General features: G+C 37.2%; 1 protein-coding gene across 1 annotated transcript in view; it reads left to right on the top strand.

Annotated features, from left to right (window-relative positions):
• ADCY2 (adenylate cyclase 2) overlaps nt 1-18,084 on the top strand; it is a gene marked incomplete at its 5' end in the record, with an annotated part of 171,371 nt that overhangs the window by 90,934 nt on the left and 62,353 nt on the right. Inside the window, 6 exons of the mRNA XM_083360624.1 lie at nt 83-259; nt 7,329-7,372; nt 9,824-9,904; nt 11,257-11,326; nt 13,150-13,247; nt 16,977-17,061. Coding sequence (XP_083216750.1) covers nt 83-259; nt 7,329-7,372; nt 9,824-9,904; nt 11,257-11,326; nt 13,150-13,247; nt 16,977-17,061 — 555 coding nt within the window. The remainder of the gene's footprint in view (nt 1-82; nt 260-7,328; nt 7,373-9,823; nt 9,905-11,256; nt 11,327-13,149; nt 13,248-16,976; nt 17,062-18,084) is intronic.

Genomic DNA, 18,084 nt, shown 5'->3' with positions numbered 1-18,084 from the left:
CTGGGCTCAAAATTTAGTTTTCTAGGAAAGTGGTCAATACTAATTTCACTCATATATCTCTTTTGTACTTATTTTAAATTAGGAAGAAAAACGAAGCCCACAACATCATTTTCGATCTCGAAACACCCTAGAAGGAGCTAAAATGAGAGCATCTGTTCGTATGACTAGATACTTGGAGTCATGGGGTGCAGCTAAGCCATTTGCTCATTTACATCATCGGGACAGTATGATTACTGAAAATGGCAAGATCAGCACCATGGTATCAGCTTCTGTATATTTTTAAATAGCTAAAATACCTTTTTTGGGGAGAATCTCATTAACCTGATTTTGGGGGGACATCTGGTTTCTCAGCATGTTTATCCTTTATTAAATTAATAAAGTTCAGAAGTGGGCATTGTTTCTTCAGGTGATATTGCACTATTGAAGTAATATCACACAATACCTGCAGAAAATTGAGTGGAGAACTGCCATTGTTGAAATGGGTTAGAATTATAATGAATACATAGCTGACTAAATAGTGCCTAGAGGCCAAGTTTCTGTAAAGTATTTGACTCCCGTGTTAGTGTTTTTCTAGCTGTCATAGACTTACCTTAACTCACCTCTACTTATGCAGAGAATTTAAAAACCACTGCACGTAGTCCTCAACTTACGACTGCAATAGAGCTTGCCCATTATGTTCATGGGTTGTAACGGTTTTAAAGCAGATCACCCACATGAGTGACCTGATTTTACGTGGTTTTTTTGTGGTGATCATTAAGCAAATGCAGCAGTCACAAAGTGAACCCATGCTAGTTTTCAACAAAAAGTCATTAAAAAATGGTCATGTGACTACAAGATGCTGCAAACGGCCAAAAATGTGGGCCAGTTGTCTAATCCCCAATATGTGGTAAATGACCAAGGCGGGTGCAGCCATCAGAACCTCAGAACCATGTCATAAGTACCTTGGTGGGGGGGCAGGGGGGCCTTCTGTCATACGCTTGAGCAGTCGCCAAGCAATAAGCAACTGATTGTAAGTCAGGGCCTGCCTTAGTGTCTCAGTTTTCATTATAACCCCAGTGTAGCATAATTTCAAAACATGGTATAAAATGTAATCTGTTTTAAGACTCCTCCTAGGACATGCCTTCTAGGGTGGGAGGGCTCAGTTGCTTCTATGTGCATAAGAAGGGTGAGTGCGAGATCCTGTAAAGTTTCTCCTGCTAGTAATGTCAAAAGTGGATCCAGAAGAAGGCAAGGGCTTTTTTAGTTATTGCCAAGAAAAGTGAAGGAAAGCAGTATTGAAATGTTATTTGATCCCAACTGATGAAGCCCTCTCCTCTCCAGGTTGGAGAGTTACTCTAGTTACTTAGAAAGAGCACAAAAATTCCTCAAGGAGATCTAGAGATGATGACACGGCCAGAGCAAAGCTACAAAGTTTTCAAGTTTCAAGTTTTATTTAATTTGTATACCGCCCTTCTCCTTGGTAGGGACTCAGGGCGGTTCACAGGGCATATATAAAAAAGACAATACAAAAATTAAAAAAGATTAAACCCATGCCCAGTTAAAAACAGTAATACAAATCTAAAACGACAAATTAAAACCCATAATCCCCCATAATCTCTATCAATGCAAGATATATCCGTTTAATATGTGCTGGTCCCTGATTTCTAATTTGCTTTATCAGATTTTCATCAGTCATTGTAAAACCAGTTTTCTGGTCTTCTTTCCACCTGGCCCGTAGCTGAATATATTGAAACCAAGTTTGAACAATCTTCTCATCTCGCAAGAGGCTGTATGGTTTCAAACACCAGACATTTCTTTCCAAGCTTAAAATCTCCTTATACGTAGTCACATCATGTTTAAAACCAACATTTATATTTTCTATTGCGTGTTTTGGAATTGCCCACAAAGGTATCTTACAGTCTAACTTATGTCTATACTTCTTCCAAACTCTCAGCAATGCCTGTCTTAAAATATGCACTCTAAACACATTATCTACCTTCTTATCATACAACAAATATGCATGCCAGCCAAACAGCAAATCGTGGCCCTCAAGATTTAATAATCTCTCTTGTGTCAAATTAATCCAATCACTTATACCTGCTAACGCCGCAGCTTCATAATATAATTTAAGATTAGGCATTTTAAGACCACCTCTTTCACGAGTATCCTGCATAATCTTAAGTTTAACTCGTGGCCTTTTCCCTGCCCAGACAAATTTATTGATACCTCGCTGCCATTCCTCCAGATTAGAATCTTTCTTAAGAATCGGTATCATTTGAAATAAAAATAAAAATTTAGGCAGGACATTCATTTTCACTGCTGCAATTCGCCCCAACAAAGACAATTGCAGTTTTTCCCAACTCTCCATTTCTTTTTGAATTTTTCCCCATAATTTTTCATAGTTATTTTTATATAATTTTGTATTAGAGGGCGACAGAAGCACCACCAAATATTTGACCCTTTTAACAATCTCAAATCCAGTTAACCCTTCTAAAAGGGCCTTTTGCGATGCTGTCATGTTTTTAGCCAAAATTTTAGTTTTTTGTACATTAACTTTAAATCCAGAAACCTTCCCATATTGCATTATTATCTCCATCAGGTCCACAACAGAGCTCTCCGGCTGGGTCACTGTAACAACCAGATCGTCTGCGAACGCTCTCAATCTATAATCCTGATCTCTAATTTGTATACCCTTAATTCTTTCTGAGTTCCGTATTTTTACCAATAATATCTCCAATGTTAACACAAATAACAAAGGCGATAACGGGCACCCTTGCCTTGTACCCTTCTCAATATTACATGCTTCTGTCAAGCTATTATTAACTATTATTCGGGCTGTTTGTTTTTGATATAATGCCCTAATTGGTTGCAGAAATTTATCCCCAAAATTCATTTTTTCTAAAACTTTCATCAAAAATTGCCAGTTCAATTGATCAAAGGCTTTTTCAGCATCTAAAAAGATTAGCGCCGCAGGGATCTGGTTGTTCCTTTCCAAAAATTCCAACACATCAACTATATGCCTCACGTTATTTTTCATTTGCCTACCACTAATAAACCCAGTTTGATCCCCATGAATCACCTGTTGCAGAACCCTCATCAATCTATTAGCCAACACCTTAGCAAATATCTTGTAATCTGTATTTAAAAGTGATATCGGTCTGTAGTTTTTTACTTGAGTAACATCTTGGTCTTCCTTCGGAATCAAAGAAATAAAAGCAGTTCTCCAAGACGGAGGCACCTTTCCCCCTCTCTGGATTATCTGGAACAATTCCTTTAACGGTTTTATCAACTCTAATTGTAAATTTTTGTAGTAAGCCGCAGTCAGACCATCCGTACCTGGCGCTTTATCCAGCTTCAACTCCTTAATTGCTGTAAGAATTTCTTCTTCTGTAATCAATTGATTAATCTCCTCTTTTTGTACTTGCGTAAGAACCGGGATGCTAGCATTCTCCAAATATACATCAATGTCTTTTTCATTAATCTTCTCCTTAGCATATAATTTAGAATAAAAATCCACAAAGGCTTCCTTAATAAGATCCTGTTGAAACACAACCTTTCCCTTATGTTCAATTTTGTCAATATTAGAAGCCCTTTGCTTTTTCCTTAGTCTGTAAGCTAGCCATCTACCTGGCTTATTAGCATTGCAAAAAGTATTATGCCTGGCAAACCGCAAATTGGTTGCCACCTGGTCAGCCATTAGTTTATCAAATTGTCCTCTTAATAACTTAATAACCTCCTTAGTCTTCACATCCAATGGATTCAGAATCAAGGCCTTCTCTTTTTCCTTAATTTCATTCTCCAATTCTTTCCTTCTAGCTTCCAAAGTACGTCTGTGTTTATTATTCATATATATCAACACCCCTCTCATATAAGCCTTGCTAGCATCCCAAACCATGTCCATAGAAGTATCATTCATATTAATTTCAAAAAAATCCTTCATCCGCTGTTTACATTCTTCCACATTTTTCTGATTTCTAAACAAGTTCTCATTTACGCGCCACGAGCGCCTATCTCTATTGTCCTTATTGATCTCTAACCATACTGGACTATGGTCAGAAATAGCTCTTGCACAGATCTTTACCTTCTTAATCCTAGAAAAAAAATCATTAGTCAACAAAATAAAGTCAATCCTGGAAAAAGATTGATGTCTATCAGAAAAAAAAGTATAATCCTTTTCATGCGGATGTGTGTCACGGCAAATATCTCGCAGTTCCAAATCATCCTTCATTTCAAAAAAAGATTTAGGCAATCTGGCATGACACGGAACACGCTTAAAAAAAACCAGCCTTATCCATCTGTACATCCAAAACACCATTCCAGTCCCCCATAAAAATAAACGATTTGTAATCCAACTGAGTAAGCTTTGTATGAAGTAAACTAAAAAAGTCAGCTTGTTGTTGTTGTTGATTAGGAGCATACAGTCCAACTAAAAGCGTTTTTTTGCCTTCTAGCAACAAATCTATCATAACGTATCTTCCATGCTTATCTGCTTCAATTAAGTCCGCTGTTAAAGCACTTTTAACATAGACAACCACTCCGTTTTTCTTATTCATTGCAGAGGCGACAAATTGCGTGCCCAACCTTGAGTTCAATAAAAACTTTTGGTCCATAGCCCTAATATGCGTTTCTTGCAAGCATATAACATCAATCTTAAATTGTTTTAAATATTGAAAATTTCTCTTCTGAGGCGAATTTAGTCCATTAACGTTCCAGGTTAGAAATTTAGTCGCCATGCTTGTCATCCCGAAGCTGTTGGAGCACATCTTTAATAGCCCCTCTGTCTCCTTTGGGCCGCGCTCCTCCCACTGCCTCGCTATAAGTACACTTTGAAAGTTCCATAAACTTCTGCTGGTCTTGTTCTTTTATTTGTTTTGCTCTTTTTAAAGCAGCACGCGTCACCCTCTGCTCTCCAGCATCAGCCAACGAAGTTATAGTTTGATCCCCTCCAGCACCATTCTCCCCTGTCTGTCCATCTTCGGCCTCTTGAGGTTTTCCTTCTCCAGATCCCTTTGCAGCTTCCAGAAGTGATAGTGGGGTTGCTTTTAAAACATTATTGTAGAAATCACGCGCCTGTGTCACAGTAATCAGACGGTATCTTTTACCTTCATGCATCACCACCAATCCAACTGGAATCTCCCATCTGAACCTTATATCACGTTGCTTAAGTTCCTGCACAAGAAATGCAAAGTCCTTCCTTCTCCTTAAAATCTTTGGAGGAATTTCCTTTAAAACCAAAACTTCTTGATCAGCAACCACTACTTTAGTATCATAGGCGGCTTGAATAACTTCATCTCTAGTTTCTCTCTTTGCAAAATAAACCACCACATCTCTAGGTAGCTTTCTCTGTCTAGCAATCCATGAGTTTACACGAAAGACTTTATCCATGCATCCCTTTATTTCAGATGCTGGCTGACCCAATACTGCTTCCAGAGCCTCAGAAATCAGCTGCTTTAGGTCTTCTTTGATATTTTCTTTTAAGCCTCTGATTCTAACAGCATACTGCATCTGGTGATACTGAACAAGACTCAATTCTCTGTCCATTTTGTCTCTTAAATCTTCATTCCCCAATACCTTTACTTCTAATATAGCATTCTTTTGAGTCAGATCTTCCACTTTTTCATCCAAACCTTGCACACATTCAGCCACACTTTCCACTGTAGACAAAATGTCTACCCTCATCGCACTGAATTTCTCTTCCATCCTCTCTTCTATCCTCTCCTCCAATTTCTCCAGTTTCTCCTCCACCTTTGCCAACTTATCACCCAGTGTTTCTAAGATTACCTGGGCTTGTTTTTCAAGAGCATCTTGTAGATCCTTCGATGTCAATGCAGCAGGAGGAAGCAAAGCTTGCAATGATGTCTGTTGCACCGGGGAAGTTCCAGCACTCCGAAGAGTTTTTGAGGGAGGTTTAGCCGCCATCTTTTACTTTCACTTGTTGCGCACTTTCACTTTAAGTTTAAAAAGTCCATTAAGCTAGAGAGTAAAAATAAAAGTCCTCTTCACCTTGTCCTCCTGTACCGCTCTGCCTGCTCCTTTTTATTCCAGGGTCTTTCCTTCTGGCAGGGGTGGCCGCAAACGCCTGGCTCTGCTCCAAAAATTCCGGAGCAGAGACGCTGAACAGCTGGGAGCAACCCAGGCTACGGGGGAGTTCAATCCTTCAGCCGCCCAAGCTTTAAGCTCAGGCGGCCCCGGAGAACTCAACCCCTACCTGGGGCCTCACCCCCTCCTCTTCTCCCGGGGAGGGGGCTTCAAATCCACCCGAACAGCTGATCGGTGCTGTTTCGGGTGAAAACAACACAGCTGAGCAGCGGGCAGCCCGAAACGGCTGTCTCCGGCGCCGCGCCGCCACCAGAAGTCAATAAAAATAAACATTCAACCAGCAGTTTCATGTACATGTTAAAAGGGTAACATCGGATCCTGCAGCACCCCACAAATGAAGGCTCATGGGTATGATCTCTTACTTCCTGTTAATATCAACTGAATCTGGTTGCAGAGAGAACAGTTGCAAAACCGTCCCTCCCAATCCCAACCCCTGTACCCAATCCAAAAGGATACTATGGCTGATGGTACTGAAAGCCCCTGAGAAATCAAGAACATCAAGGTGGCCTTAAAGTTAGAAGCCAAGTATATGAGGTCATGGTAACTGATTATAAATTGAATTTTCTCAAAAGTGGTTGATAATTTGTATTAATTCAGAGAAAGTTAATCTAGCATACTTAATAATAGTATGAATATATGGCAATACCTTATAAATGCAAAACGTTCAAGAACAAATTAAGAGTAGTTATTACTTTATATCCTTAGAAGCATAACAATAAAAAAAAGATGCTTATTTAGACCAATCTTTGATCTGGTTTATCAGGGATTGGTAAAGTTTTATGATATGTTCATAAATATATCAAGTTTTATTTAAACTGACAAACGTCTGGTGCTATAAAGTCTATATAATAATTGTTCCATTCATATTAGTGAAAATTCTTTCACAAGATTTGAGGATTTTGAACTAGAAATGGAAGACATTTCATTGACAAATAGCTTGCATTGCTGATTGGAATCCCCTAATAGACTTTTAGCATGAAATATAAAAAGAAAATTGGAAGCTACTTGTTTTTATACTTTCTTTCTTCCCTGCACTTTTAACATTGTCTTTTTCTTTTTTTCTGCTTCTTTTTCTGTATTCTAAATATTAATTCTTATTAGTTTTTAATCTTACTTTTTATTTATTTTTTAAATAAAGTTATATAAAAAGAACAAATAGTTTGCATTGTAGTGCAATTTTTTACACTGAATCCAGTAACTATTTTATAGTTCTATATATCTGGATGATATTTTCTATTTCTCTCTCTTAGGATATGCCTATGGGTCAGTATAATTTCCAGCGTTGTAGAGAAAGGTACGTACAATTTGTAAAGACCTCATGGAAAACCGTGCTAGTTTGCCCAGTAGTTCTGCACAAGCATTTATTTTGATAGCCGTGATAATTTTGCATAACTATTCAGGTAAGAGGTTAAATGAAATAATTCAAATATTATAAAGCCTTGTCAGCTTAATTTAGGCTGATAGATAGTACAAGATAGGGGTGGGTTTTTTTATTAATAGGAATTTGTTGGTAGAATGAAATCACCAGCAAATCACAAAGATCTGTTCTAGACTGAGTAATTGTAATAATTATTTTGAAATCTGGTCAAAATGTTACTGATGTAATTTTTAAAAGCATTAAAACTGTGTACCAAATGTGATGGTGTTAATAATGCTATAGGATACCTCTCTTTAATAATTATTCTAAAGCTATAGTTGGCAGTTCTGTGTTCTCTGGCTACTTTCTTTGTCAGACCACCTCCTATAGTTTATAGATTTTGTTTTCTTTAGTCTTCCTCATTGCTTCACATTCATCTTCCCCATCTCTTCATCGAATGTAGTTAATCCTGCTTTCCAGATCAGTACTTTTATTTAGTTATCGTATCTGTCAATCAGCCTTTCTAATTTTTCTTCTCCTTTCCTTCTGTGGCTTCTGATCTTAAATATTCTCAAGTTCTTTAACCTTCTTTCTTTTTGAGTAGTCTCCTCTACTATATTTCCTATGCCCCTTTTTCACTCTGCTCTGGAGCTCTTCCTTTAGCTTCTTTGTCCCTGGGACTGATTTTGCTTAGTCCTTGGATCCTAGATAATTAGGATTGAAATTTTAGTTTCAGAAACTAACCTTTTGTCTTCTTCAAGGAAGCCAGGCTTTTGTCCTTAAGCATATGAATATTTCAAGAGATCATATGAGCCAAATCAATAAGGGTCAAAATATTTCCCACTACAATTGCAATAGGATTTGCATACCATTTCTCTAGTAAAAATTTAGAAATGAGAATTGTTAAGAGGGAAGGAAGCTCATAAATAGTGGCATTCTCTCTACTGCAACCCCCAGGACCCAATAATGTCTTCATTATGACCTTTGGGAGTCACACATATGGATTATGGATCTGTACATAGCCTATTGAGCCCTGATTGTTGGTAGCCCTGCCCTCCACCCACTATGCGGGAGCTAATCATCCTTCAGCTTTATTGAAATTCTTTGTTTCCTTCAATTATAAAAATGTATTTACTCTTTTCTCAACTCATTATGAAGGGATATGTTAACATCTGTAGCTCTATAGAAATACATCTGCTAGAGCTGTGATAGCTTTACATCAAGCCAACTGTCTAGAAAGTTTGCTTAGCAGCAATATGCCAAGTGGTTTTCTACTGCCTTTTCTCAATATCTTTATTCAACTTCCCCATCTAACTTACAGCTTGAAATTCCTTGATAGTTTCCCATTCAAGTTTGGACTAGGCCAATCTTGACCACTTTGTCCCATAAGACAAAGAGGTAAAATTAGTCATATCATATCAAGTTCTATATTCCATGATGTTATAGAAAAGCAAGGCAATTTTCCCAGTTCATTGGAAACAAAATGTATAATTATATCATTTCATTTGAGGCTCCATTCTAACATTGCTAAAAACCATTGAGTCTAATTATTAACATCCAGTATCAAAGTTTATGTTCCTATCAAGCAGTTCATTTGACTGAAATAGAAAGAGGTGTACGTTATGTCAGTCTACAGTCACATCAGCAATATTTAACATTATGTTGTAAAATGAAAAGCTGGTACCAGATATGGCTCACTACAATATATGTCAATTTCGGCAGGAAATAAGAATAGTAGTATATTGGCCTTCTTTCTGCTTTTCTCATTGCTTTATTTTGTTTGCCCTAAAGAGTGCCAAACAGGTATGCAATAGCATTTAGGCTTATATACCGTCCCATAATGCTTTATAGCACTCTCTAGGCAGTTTACAAATTTGCCCCATCAGGATTGAACTCCAGCTATGGGCAGAGTTTGCCTGCAATACTTTAAGCGCTGTGCCACCAGGGCTACAGGTAGTCCTCAACTTATGACCACAGTTAAGCCTGAAATTTTGTTCATAAGTTTTTGTGGTTGTAAGTTGAGTCACCATGGGGCTGGACTCAATTTTATTACTCTTTTTATGATGACTATTAATCAAGTCACTATAATCGTTAACGAATCATATGATCAAATCCAGCTAATCTAATTGGTGATTTTTGCAGGAAAACAGGAAAAATAAAAATAAAAAAATGTGTTCATGTAAGGGCAGATACTGCAAGCGGTTGTAAATGCAAGCTGGTTGACAAATGCCCAAAGTGCCATCATGCGACCACAAGGAGTGTATGACACACAATTTTTCCAAAGCCATGAACACTCATTCAGGCCACCAGTCATAAGAGGAGAAGTACTTGTATATTATTTAAACTTCATCCTTCAGGATGCTAACTTCACTCCCTTTATCTCCGCAGAACAAAATCTCAGAAGAAAAAGTTTGAAGAGGAATTAAACGAAAGGATGATTCGAGCAATTGATGGAATAAATGCTCAAAAGTATGTTTGTCCACAAAGTTGTTTGTAGCACTGCTGTTCATATTATGGAAGTAGGCACTGAAGCCCTTGAGAAATCTGAAGGCAGAATGTTGTGAACTGGAGTTGGAGGAGCCTATTTCAAAACAGGAACCTCACTGTTTGTCCCTTTCTTCCAGAATATAAAAATATAAGCTGTTCTATGACTTAACTGTCTGTTGGACAGGAAATCAATATTTTATTGATCGACTGGAATTTAGTGACCAATATTTTATTCAAAATAGATGAAAAGAACTGAACATCTATTCTGATCACATTAGCCCTGAAACCTGAACAGAGTTATATTTACATCCCTTCCTATAGCAGCATTCTAGGGCAGGGCTTTTCAACCAGTGGTACAGGTTTTCACCTGTTTTCACCTGTGGTACATTGGCACCTGGAAGGTGGTACATGACCATCCTATAGAAGTGGTAGTGGGGGAGGAGAATGAGCTAAACCGGTGGCAGCACTGCACAAGCCTGAGCGAGAGACGGCTGGAGCTGCAGGGCTGTCAGGGCTCAGTGGAAGCACCAAGATCAGTGCCAGGCTCCAGCTGGAGCTCGGCGCTGATCCTGGCGCTTCTAAGCCCAGAAGAAGCGCCGATCAGCTGGAATGTTGCAGCATCTCCAGGATCTTGTGATTTACATTCAGATGCTTGGCAACTGATTCATATTTATGACGGTCACAGTGTCCCAGGGTCAAGTGAAGTGACCAAAACCTGCTGCAACCATCCAGCAGACAGGGGAATAAAAACCAAACACCCCCCCTACCCCAGCCCTGTTGCCAATCCTCAACAGAAATGCTCACAACAATGAAAACCTCAGACAGGAGGAAGAGCGCCGCCGGGCAGGCAGGCAGATGTCTTGTTCGGCTGTGGCTTGGAGGGCACTTTTTTCAGTGCCATTGTAACTTCAAACAGTCACTAAGCGAACTGTTGTAAGTCGAGGACTACCTGGACTTCATCATTTTTTTCTTTTCTATTTTTACATGTAAAAATTAATTATTGTTGCTAAGTTAAATGCTTCTTTTTATACTACACTATTCAGCCCTTATTCACAAGGTCGCAGTCTAAATCTGCCACCAACATTGCATATTTTGTCTGATACAGTTTTAGAATCCTGGCTAGTGTAGATGGAAATCTATGGTATACAAACATCCTATTTACAGGCTCCCCTAAAGAAGAGAAATTGCTGTTGAACTAGTATATTTCTGTTATATAAACACATCCAACTCTTTGATTTCCTTTATGAAACAAATTTATTTTTTCTTATCTAAGTCTCCAGAAAAAATATTAGCAGCTTATATATAATGCTGTTATGGTTCTTTTTCTTTTCTAGGCAGTGGCTTAAATCTGAGGATATTCAAAGAATATCATTGCTTTTCTACAATAAAATCTTGGAAAAAGAAGTGAGTTATAGTTAAATTATAAATTCTATTTTACATGTATTTCCCAAATTCTTTAGTCAGGAAGAAAAAAGGACGTAGCTTATAGTTATTCATACCTGGAAAATGTCTGACTTCTTTTATATTGTGGGAGATTAAATTCCTTTTGAAATATAGTTTTGTCTTTGATATAGATTTGCATGAATTTGGGTTTGCACCTGGGAAAAGAATTACATAAAAACCCAGAAACCAAATAGGAAGGGGTGAAACTTTGGCTGTATTTCCTGGCTATCGTAAAATGTGAATTTTCTGCATACTCTTCAATTTAATATATCTATTACTTAAGTCAGAATTTTGCACACACAAAAATCTAATTAATCAAAGTAATTGAAGTTGAATTTTTTCAATGCTATAACAGCTTTTAGAGAAGTCCAATAGATGTAGGAAATCAAAATATTTAGTATTGCGTTGATTATTAATTATTAATTATTAACCTCAGAAATGAGGTGAATGACATCAGTGATTGAATGACAGCCACCTATGATATAGTTATCCTCAGTCCTCATTAACAATTCATCTGAAGTATCTTGGTTTATTCAGGAATAGGAATAATCATGCCAGAGTTTCAAAATCAATTTGTGTTACTCAGTTTCATGTGTGGGAGGTTAATAGATCCTATGAACCCATTAAACCTGCTTTTTTTTCCTGAAAAATCAAGGTACAATTGAGATAAAGGGAGTAAAGTTAGCATCCTAATGGATTGTACTACAATTCATGTAATCCTAAAGGATTGTACTGCAGTTCAGTACTTTTGCTGGTCTTATGCATTTCAATATGGTTGTTTGTGAAAGTTGTTCCATAATTTAAATGGCATGTACCCCAAAATGAATAATTTATGAGAGTTTCATTTCTGTGGAGCATTTTTAAACTTTGTCAAGAGAAAATGTAATTTAATATAAATGTAATTAATAAAGAAGCTTCATAATGCTTATTGATGTTTTGAAAAAGACATGGTTGGCTCAGGTTCACCATACCAATGGGGCCTGATCAATCACAGAGAATTAATTGATAGAGGTCGTCAAAGGCATGGAACCTGTTCAGGATTTAATAATAATAATAATAATAATAATAATAATAATAATAATAATAATAATAATAATAATAATAAAGTTGGAAGGGACCTTGGAGGTCATCTAGTCCAACCCCCTGCTAAGGCAGGAAACCCTATACCATTTCAGACAAATGGCTGTCCAGTCTCTTCTTAAAAACCTCCAGTGTTGGAGCATTCACCACCTCTGGAGGCAGGTTGTTCCACTGGTTAATTGTTCTAACTGTCAGGAAGTTTCTACTTAGTTCTAGGTTGCTTCTCTCCTTGACTAGTTTCCATCCGTTGCTTCTTGTCCTGCCTTCGGGCGCTTTGGAGAATAGCTTGACTCCCTCTTCTTTGTGGCAGCCCCTGAGATATTGGAACACTGCTATCATGTCACCCCTCACCCTTCTCTCCATTAAACTACACATACCCAATTCCAGCAACCGTTCCCTATATGTTTTAGCTTCCAGTCCCCCAATCATCTTTGTTGCTGTTCTCTGCTCTTTGTTATGGATAACTCTTCTCTACTGGATTTCAGCAGTAATAACTGTAATAACTAACCATTTCATGGTTAATAACTGTAGATCAACCATAATCTTTTAGTTCTTTCCATCTTTTTGTTTAAAGCCATAAAGCTATCTAGATAAAGGATACCCTCGTATCAGTAAATATTTTAAAATGTAATAGGTATCATAATTTACTTGTCATTTTTTAACAAAAAAAATGATTTTTTTTGTAATCTCTCATTTTCTTTTAGTATAGAGCAACAACCCTTCCTGCATTCAAGTACTACGTAACCTGTGCCTGTCTTATATTCTTCTGCATTTTTCTTGTGCAGATTCTAGTGCTACCAAAGTAAGTGAGTGATTTTTTTGCTTTTATCTGTGGAACCTCTTTTAGACTGAATTGGACTTGTCTATAATCCTGTCATATTGGCAGTTTTGTTTTGTCTTGTTTTTTAAAAAACACCCTACTTTATGTCTAGTGAAAAGATTTACTTTATGTCTATTTTGTCTTTTCCACCACCATCTTCCTTTTTTCCTTCTTCCTTCTCAGTTTATCTTTCTTCAGAAGGAAAATGATGCAAGCCACTCCAGACTGGCCATGACTTAATCACAATTAGATTTGGTGCAAGACTTTATCAGAGACATCCTGACCATTTACTCCCTTGGATATTTTTTTTAAAAAAAACAAACCCGCAGCAAAGATGTAGCACTTCCCTTTTTTCACTTCTGCTTGGTGGACGTGTGATACTATTAACCTTGTGCCTCAAAAATGCTTTTTCAGAAGGCATCTGGACTTTGTTTTTTTCTTGAAGACATTTGGCTTCCCATCCAAAAGGTTTCTTCAGCTCTGACCAAAAGGTAGATGATGGAAAGATTTATATTCCTGGATGCCCCATTTGGTCAGAGCTGAAGAAGCGTCTTGGATGGGAAGCCAAACGTCTTCAAGAAAAAGCTGTCAACTTTAAAAATGAGCATGGCTGTGGCCATCTTCCTTATTCATTTTCAATTGACACATTGAAGGGAGGGAGGGAGGATTGCCAGGTGCTTCGCTAGTTTAAATAAACTTTTGTCCCGTGGGAACCAAGGTCATCGGCTGCTCCCGAAACTGCAGGCTGGGCGTTTCGTGAAAAGTCCGCCAAGAGGATGTATTGGGGAATGTAGTTGTTTGCATAGCCTTAGGGGTGGCATTTCTTAACTTTGTATGGGGGAATTGTTATGTATGTCTTCAGACTTGGTTTCACTTTTGATGTGCTTTGTAACAAATAAACATGTTCTTTGAGGAATTTCCAAGCCTCGGACTTATGCTTTATTTGTCTCTGTCTCTTGGAACGTTGACAAAAGCACTTTTAGGACAGCTATGACCTGGGTGACTGAGAATCTCCATAGACATTAACTTTGTGTCTCTTCAGCTGCTGATTCAGCCAGCAAATCTAGTCATAATCTATGGGTTTTACACCTTTGTTTTCAGATATTCATATTAATATACTTATTAATAAAATTAATATCTTGGTAATTCATTCCCAAACCTGCTCAAAGGCCAGTTCCAATTGTCACCCTATAACAATAATTCAGAAGTCTTTGGCTGAACAGCAGCAAGGCAAGGAAACATAAAAATTACTTTGACTCAAGTTTCAGCTCTGGTGACCTTGTGACTAGGTTGTAGTTTATCAAGATCAAAGTTCTGTGATGCCTTCTAGTGTAGAGGTAATCCTTGACTTACAACAGTTCATTTAGTGACTGTTCAAAGTTAAAATTGGATTGAAAAAAAGTGATTTCTGACCATTTTTCATACTTATGACCATTACAGCATCCTCATGGTCATGTGATCAAAAGTCAAATCCTTAGCAACCAGCTCATATTTATGACAGTGCAATATCCCGGGGTCATGTGATCACCTTCTGTGACCTTCTGACAAGCAAAGTCAGTGGGAAAGCCAGATTCACTTAACTGTGTTACTAACTGCAGTGATCCACTTAACTCACTCAACAAATTTTTCACTTAACCACAAAAACGTTTGGCTCAATTGTAGTCATAAGTCAAGGACTACCTGTATTCACTTACGGCATCTTTCATCAGTTTACTCTCTCGGTGTCTTAATGTTCACAATTCTTTCTTTTTGCTAAAGGCTTTAGGAGGGAAAATGTCCCCAAAGTCTCATCAAGGAATGGATTCACTGAATTATCAAACTTGTATTCATGTGCAGCAGTTCAGAAGATTCTGAAATATTTTGTCTATTTTATATGTTTCCTGATTCCCAATAACTTTGGGTGGCTCATCACTAACATACATATGGACATATACGGCCTGTCCAGAAAATTGAATGATGGGGAAATATTCTAGGAATCTTTTTCCTGAATTCTCTTTTCATATAAAAATTATTGAGTCAACTGATGATTATTTATTGACTTTAACAAGGTCTTATACAGTATACAGTGATATTTGATTCTGACTCCATTGGGCAGAGGGTCATCACACTGTATATTTTCCCAATTTTACAACTAAGTAGATTTATTTATTTTTTATTACATTTCTAGGTGAAAGCACAAAAATCATTTTAAAAATGAAACTGAACAATCCTTTCATAATTCAAATTTATTACTTTTTTTACATAGGAAACTTTCAGGGTATTGAAGGTTGAAGCACACTTAATTTTGAAAAGTCAACACTTAATGCTCTGATTATTTGAAAGCAAATGAAGCTCACAAACTCTCTCTCTTACTTCCTCTTTCATTTTATGCCACTCATTTATATGAGGGCTTTTTTTTGTTGTACCTGATAGAATGGAGAGCTGCTACAAATGTTTATATTAAAAAAATGTTTTAACAATGAAACTCTTATGTGTTCCAAACCCCGACTCTAATTGAAATCTTTTGTAAGTTTCATGAATGTACTTTCAAAATGGAAAAGAACAGACTTGGAAATTATCAGACTTAATCTAATGCTTTTAAAGATGAAAATTATCTCTCTCTGTTTTTCCTACAAGAATTTATCCCTGAATTTCTTTTTCATACACATACAATATAATTAAAGACAAAAATAAGTATTTAATATTGAATTTCTCAAACAAACAGTTGGCCACTATGGAATAGAACATCAACAGAATTGTTATGTAAATCCAACAACAACATTAAAAAATTTTCCTACCTCTTTTGTGTGGGGGGGAGGGGGATCTTCTCAAGATGGTGAACATATCTAAAACTCCTGCCTCCTGTTTTCCCCATGACATCTGGTGGGTGGGGCTGAGGGAGAGTGACTGGCCCAAAGTCACCCAGCTAGCTTTCATGCCTAAGGGAAGGCTAAAATTCAATTTCCTGTTTTCTAGCCTAGCATTTTTACCATTACATCAAATTGGATCTCTTACTACACCAAAGTATATTTCATGGCTTTCATGAAATAAACAGCCAGTGTTCTCCATAAAAACCTTACGTTGATAGAATTTTTGTGAGGAAAAAAATGGTGTACTATGTATATCAACTATGTATATCATCTTGAACTTCTGAATGGAAGGAGGGATATAAATCCAACAAATAATTAGAGTTAGTGGAAAAAAAATACCCCTGAGAAAATACAGTGTTTTTTGTATCTATTGATAACTGTTTCTACAGTAAAAAGAGAGATATGTATAAGCTTCTGTGGCAGCAAAATCTTCTAGCCAGCACTTCTTCACCTATATTTATGAAATCTCTACCTACAAATTGCTCTAAAAAGTTTTACTGTTTACATGCATAGAACACATCGCAGTGTGCTGTAGGAGTTAAGGTGTTGGATAAGGAGCATGGAGGCCCAAGTCATTCAGCCATAGAATCCACTGAAACTTATTTGATCATATTGGGTCAAATCAACCAGGTCACTAGCTCGAGAGAAAAGGGTCTGGGATGTTTTAAGATCTCGAGGCAATGATATTTTTTAAATCTCATCAGCATGCCCCTTTGGAAGTTCAAATGAGTCCATACTTCCATATAGTCTTAGTCATTTTAGTTGAGAGACACGGTAAGGCAATGACAACAACCATCACTTGTGTTATGTTTACATGGAATTGGTTTCTGTAAAAAAAAGGCTCTTTTTTCTTGTTTCTCAGAAAGTCTATACTTGGAATCTCCTTTGGAGCTGCCTTTCTGCTGCTGTCCTTCATTCTTTTCATCTGCTTTGCAGGACAGCTTTTGGTAAGTGTTCAGTGCATACTGACTGCAAAAGGCAAATCTTTCAGCATAAATAATTGGGCTCAAACACTTTGTTACTTCTTCAAGACTGCTTTCTCTTACCAAACAGCATATACGCTACTTCTTCAAGACTGCTTTCTCTTACCAAACAGCATATACTCTCTGTCAGGTACTTAATTAAGAAATGAGATCTTAGCTGACTTTTTTTCCTGCTGTTATTTACATTTTATTTAGTTTTCTGGAATGCAGTTATTTATATTGAGATATTGCTACACAACACCAAACATGTAAGAAATTCAAATTGCGCCTTTCTTATCTAATTTATTTAATGGAATGTTACCGTATCCTAAAAAGTTCTGGTATTATTTTACTGGTGGTACCATATTAAGCGCTCCAAGTTTTATTTGCTTTCTATCGTGTGAGAAGTGTAAAGAATATAAATGTGATTTAGCTTTTTGAAAAATAATGCTAATTTTAAATCAATCCCATGAAAATATGCTGATAAAAATTATTATGACTAGGAGAGCTGCACAATACTTTCAAGCAGCAGCATATTTTTCTGGGACTGTATGATTCTGGGAAAAAGCACAGTTCTGTTTAGGTGTTGTAAACAGATAAATAGTACATTGCTGTTTGCATGTTCTCTGAAGCACCTTTTGGAGATCAAATCTGAAGTTCTGTACAGCCTGAAATGCCAGACCACTAGCCTTCCATGTAATGTCACAGATTGCTTTGAAACCAAATGACACTTGCTTTTAAGCCTCCAGATTTAGACACTTAGCTCTATGCAACATGGCTCACAAATGTTTTATTTTTCAAAACAGCATCCTTGATACTAAGAATTAGTTTTAACTGCTGTTGGGTTAGCATAAGAAGTTGTGTCTTCTCTCTTCTCACAAAAACTAACAGAAGGGCTTAAATAAATGCTCCTTCTGCTTAAAACAGCCACAGGTAGCACCACTTGGCACGAGTGTCACAGAGATTCTTGGCAAGGAGACTTGGCTTATATTCTTCTTCACCACCACC

This window comes from Vipera ursinii (assembly GCF_947247035.1).
Source record: "Vipera ursinii genome assembly, chromosome: 3".
Lineage (NCBI taxonomy): Eukaryota > Metazoa > Chordata > Lepidosauria > Squamata > Viperidae > Vipera > Vipera ursinii.
Note: the sequence above shows the minus strand (reverse complement) of the source record. Positions and strands in the feature narration are given on the sequence as shown.